The 5,627-nt window shown below is 48.2% G+C and overlaps 1 protein-coding gene across 1 annotated transcript; it reads left to right on the forward strand.

The window, feature by feature from the left end:
* Positions 1-1,578: 1,578 nt before the first annotated feature.
* LOC119363922 (peroxidase 2-like) lies at positions 1,579-5,077 on the forward strand. The gene is made up of 2 exons (XM_037629294.1): positions 1,579-1,962; positions 3,952-5,077. Exons 1-2 carry the CDS (start codon positions 1,753-1,755, stop codon positions 4,759-4,761), a joined length of 1,020 nt encoding a protein of 339 aa, XP_037485191.1. The 5' UTR covers positions 1,579-1,752; the 3' UTR covers positions 4,762-5,077.
* Positions 5,078-5,627: the final 550 nt, after the last annotated feature.

Genomic DNA, 5,627 nt, shown 5'->3' on the forward strand with positions numbered 1-5,627 from the left:
AATATGTCTATGAACCCAATGTATATGTGCACCGGATGTGACCATGCTTCTTCAATTGTTGGATGGAGAAGTGATGACCATGATCTGTTGACTCCTGCCATATTAAACACATTGTATTTCCATAAAAATCAACCTTCGGTATTTTGCTATGAAACTAATTTTTGATACAAAACTAAGTTTCATGAAGTCTTGGGTATGGAAGTAAGTTTCATCAAGTTTTAAGATATGAAACATGATGAAACTTGTGTGTGGATTATCAAGTTTTAGATGAGATAACTTGTTGGGTTGATTTTCTGAGCTGAGGTGGATTGCGGGTTGATATTGGTAAAAATATAAGGTTATATTTCCTAAAAATAGCAGCAACCAAAACCCCAAAGAGCTGTGGTGCGCACTGATTTTTACAAAATACAAGATTATTTATGTAAACTAGAGAATACCCTGACGCGTTGCTGCTGAAATCGATTGCAATATATTTCAAGGATTTGATTGTATGAAGCTTTTATCGTTGAATTAATAATATATGAACTAAAGCTGAAAATAAATATTATATATTGTATTTGATTATTGTGTACTTAGAAAATATTCTGAATAGAAGTGGCATAACTTAATGGAAAAAAAAATTCATGCATATTGAGTGGACCTTTGATGATGTGGCATGTGTGGTGAGATAAAAGGTGTGCATGAGATCAAGTAATAGTGAAAAACTTTTTCTCATGCATGTAGTGGTGGGCCTTTCATGAGGTGGCATCTATGCATGTTAAGATAAATATAATAGTGGGGATCAACTTCTTATGTATATAGGATAAGCAGCCACCTAACCTGTGTTTAATCTTGCTCGTCGCCTTTTCATCCAATGACCTAAACCATAGGCGCGGTGCATTGGATACATTCTCCCCATGACTTGTATCCAAGCCCAATCAAACATAGTCATACTCGGCGTCTTAAAGCGGTGATGGTAAGCTAATGACACGACAATGATGTAAATCCGTGCGCATTCTACATCAACACCATGAATCACTCTTTCTCAGTAACTCCAATAAGCGGTCTTTCAAGAAATGTGTAACTGAATGCCATGTGTAAATTTCAACATACCGTCCTACCATGCATCGACCTTGTCGTGTCGGACCCGTGTCCTGAAATTCGATTCCGAAAGTATTTTTACCGTATGTAAATTGCCGAAACGGCTTCCGATTCCGTGGATCGAACCAAAATCTCTGCTGACTAAATCGAATCACGCGTCGACAAAAGTTTAACAAGGTTTGAATGAATCTTGTATGAGATATTCGCAAAAAAAAATCTTTTCTGAAATGTGGCCGAGCTTATGTTTTGCCCGGACATGTTGGCACCCACGCACATGTCTGATGTGCGTACCACTTCTCCCGAGACTGTTCACGCCCCGGTCGAGACAAAGAGGAGTCCCGGCAGGTTGTACCACGCCACAGGCGTACGCCGGGGCCACCTCCCCTTTTTACGTTGGGCGCTCGCTGTCACGGGGCGATCGGGCAGATCACCAGCCGTTAAAATTTTCGTCAGAGCAGCGATCGAGCCGGCCCGCCGTTATATACCACGCGCCCCGGAGCCTTCCCTTGAGCACGCAGCGCACTGCACCCCGCAGCCCGCACCACACCAACCAGCAGCACTGCCCTCCTAGCTAGTGCCGGCCACTCGAACGAGCAAGCGCAGCCGCTGCTTCTGTCGGCGGCAGGGTAGGTGGCGCCGTGCGTGCGTGCGTGAGGTGGTCGGCCGGCGAGGATGATGAGGACGGTGGCGGTGGTGGCGGTGGCCGTGCTGCTGGCGGCGGCGGTGGCGGCGGAGGCGGGCGAGCTCAAGGTGGGGTACTACGACAAGAGCTGCCGGGGCGTGGAGAACGTGGTGAAGTGGCACGTCGCCAGGGCCATCAAGGCCAACCGCAAGAGCGGCGCCGCCCTCGTCCGCCTCATCTTCCACGACTGCTTCGTCAGGGTACGTACGCCGCCGCCGCCGCCGTCTATCTCTCTCTTCTCTGTCACTCCGGCCGGCCACTGCTATGCTCTTTAATCGATAACCACACCGCCGGCCACTGCTGTCGAGCTAGCAGAAGTACCTCTGTGTACAGTAGCACTGGTTAAGCTAGCTAGTAAGAGCAGTTTGTCCATGCGTGCAGCCCACCTGCAACTTTACATGGTGCATGCACAGTGACTTCGCTCGTGATCCACAATGCCGCAGCACATTCGTACACGATGCAATTCAATTCGAAGCTGGAATGGGTATATATTCTGAAAGAACCAATCAGTGAACATGGCAATTAGTTAAGCACGGAGTTATCTGGACAGTTAGGAGCCATCATAAGTTTCAAAGTAGTCCCAGATGTTAGGCTAGCGGAGTAGTTGGTTTGCACGTCATTGTCATCGCCCAGATGTGAATCATGGAAGCACGTCACTCCCAGCCACTATGCTCAACTTGAACAGTTGAACGGCTAGCTTCCGTGCGCTACCTGCTCACCAGCTGATGCACATAACTTGCGCAGCTAGCCCAGCTGATGCCGAGGATAACACTTGCACAGCCGAACCGATGCCGCCGGAACACGATGCTTTCCTTGGACATGTAGATATCCATCTTTCCAGCTATCTAGGCCGGCCGCTCGCCTTTCACTTTGCTAGGACCCGGCAGCATCACTGTGCCGCCCATTGTCATTATCTCCGGCTCTCTTCCTCTGCTTTTCTCTTCTCCTTTTTCTGCTTTTCTTCCGTGTGCCCGGTGTGGTTGTCTTTTGTCATTTCTCTGCTTTTAATTCCCCATGTGCCTGATGATGATACGCGTGATAATAGGCTCTCTTGAGAATCCATGGTTATGCGTCGTCATCGTAGGAGTCGTTTAGATTTTTCCTCGAAATTTCGTGAATGATTGGGTGACTTTGGATGACAAATTCTAACGATCCGCGGTTAGGCGTCTGTGTCCATAGCTATCCGGCATGTAGAATTTTCTTGGTAAGAGTCATGTTGTGCTTTCCATTCCCCTAAGTAGGCAGGCACCCCTATTAAGAATGAGAGGAGTGTACAATGCGAGTACAATACTTGACAGCAAAAGGGCAGTTTTTAGTTTTGGTTTTGCAACCTAGAATAGATAAGGTGGTTACTTGTAGCATCTTTACTTGACTACTAGATGCCGGTACTTGATGGGTGTTTCTCTTCTCAATATACAACTAGGTCTAAAATGCTAGGTATAAAGTATAGATAAAGTGTGGAGGATGATTGTGATATATTTGTAATATACTGTCTTTGAACATCAACTAGTGTAAACTAATTGCATTGTGTGTATTCTATAACTAGGATAGGAATGTATTAGACTTTTTTTGTGGGGTATATGAATGTATTAGACGTTGTTAGCTTTTCCCTTGTTCTTTTGCCATGGAAAGAAAACACAGAAGAAAGGCAAGCCATAGACTGTAAAGAGAAAGAGAAAGCGCACCTATATCAAAGATCAATAATTGGTTGCACCAGTGCTCAATATAAGCACCCCACAAGTTCAAATGATCTGTTGAAAACCTCCTATAGTACTATTTGTATTTAAGAGTAATTAATATGTAATGGATTATAGGTGGAAAACATAAATATTCCCCTTTTCATCTGAAAATGAAGGTGCATACAAGTCTCTCCGAGATGGTCCATCTATCAGTACGTAACTAATTAGACTAAACGATACTTATTGCCCAATAATGCGCATTGCCGACAGTGCATTCGGAGTGCATGTCTGTCCAACAACTAAAAGGTAACCCGCACATTTCAGATCCAGATCGTGCTATAATAATGCTTTGCAAGTACCGACGAAATGACTTCCCATGCACACTTCAGCTGTGTGATTGGTTAAAATGCTTGGTTTGTCCCATCAAAGCTAACGAATTGTCCTAGTAACGACCATGCTGTAGGAGTACGATCAGCTGGATAACTAACGCACGAGCGTACGTACGTGCAGGGCTGTGACGCGTCGGTGCTGCTGGACCCGACGCCGGAGAACCCCAAAACGGAGAAGACGGCGCCGATCAACATCGGCCTGGCCGCCTTCGACCTGCTCGACGACATCAAGGCGGCGGTGGAGGACCGGTGCCCCGGCGTCGTCTCCTGCGCCGACATCCTCATCTTCGCCGCCCGCGACGCCGCCAGCCTGCTAAGCAACGGCCACGTCCACTTCGACGCCCTCGCCGGCCGCCTGGACGGCATGCACTCCCACGCGGCGGAGGCGCAGCAGGACCTCCCCGACTCCACCTTCACCATCGCGGAGCTCATCCAGAACTTCAAGCGCAAGAACTTCACCATCGAGGAGCTGGTGATCCTGTCCGGCGCGCACGCCGTGGGCGTGGGCCACTGCTCGTCGCTCCGCGCCCGGCTCACGGCCCCCGCCGACCAGATCCTCCCGGCATACCGGGGCCTCCTCGCCGGCAAGTGCGCCAAGGGCCCGGACCCCATCGTGCCCAACAACATCAGGGACGAGGACGCCGGCGCGGTGGCGGCGGCCGTCCCGGGGTTCCTCCCGAAGCTGAGGAAGGTCAAGGACTTCCTGGACAACAGCTACTACCACAACAACCTGGCAAGGATCGTCACCTTCAACTCCGACTGGCAGCTGCTGACGGAGAAGGAGGCGCGCGGCCACGTGCACGAGTACGCCGACAACGGCACGCTGTGGGACGAGGACTTCTCCGACTCGCTCGTCAAGCTCAGCAAGCTGCCCATGCCGCACGGCAGCAAGGGCGAGATCAGGAAGATGTGCCGCTTCGTCAACCACTAGCTTTCCAACTCCCAAGTTCCTACCGCTGACGTTTTTCATGGTTAAATTTGCATCGATCTGCATCGATCGATCGCGTTTGATTATTCGTTTGTTGTTATGTTATGTTTTCATTTTCTTCTTCTTCGATTTGTGGGATTGATTTGTGGACAAATGTGCGCATGCGCCTGCGTGCGATCTGTGTAGATTTTTTCCCCGTCAAGTGTTGTGCCTTTTGGTTGGCTTGGATACCATGCATCAACGCATCCAATGCTCATGTAATAATAAGGGTAAAAGAAGATGATGAAGTAAATTACGTAGTAGTACAATTGCCCCTATAGTTTGCCCCGTTCTTCGACAAAATGAATGTTGGTCGTTCACATATGTTGGTTCTTTACCAGGCCCGCGTTTTTCCTGCCTTTTTGGGCCATCCATCACTAGTGTCCGCATTCCTGGCATTGGCTTATTCCAAAATATATATATATACTCCCTCCGTCTTATAATGTAAGACATTTTTGACACTCTACACTATGAGACGGAGAGAGTATATCGTAACTTCGCTCACCAATTTACTCCCCAAATGTGAGGGGGTTGAGCTTTGGTGCCTTAAAGGCAGGTGCATCTGGGTGCATGACATGTGGGCCCAACAGATGACTGGCCCAAATCTCACACACCCAAAAGGTAGGTAATGTTACGGTACTGAAGCAGAGAAGGAGAGTCGACCAAGATTGGCGGAGGGCGATGATTGTTGCCGATAGTGGCGGATAGCAGCAAGAGGAGAGATAGACATCAACTTCAAAGGAGATTTTGACCCCTTCATCACGCATAATGCTATATCTACGTAAATATTATCACTACCTTACGGCTGAAAATAAACTTATAGAATGTAA

This window comes from Triticum dicoccoides, chromosome 1A (assembly GCF_002162155.2).
Source record: "Triticum dicoccoides isolate Atlit2015 ecotype Zavitan chromosome 1A, WEW_v2.0, whole genome shotgun sequence".
NCBI lineage: Eukaryota > Viridiplantae > Streptophyta > Magnoliopsida > Poales > Poaceae > Triticum > Triticum dicoccoides.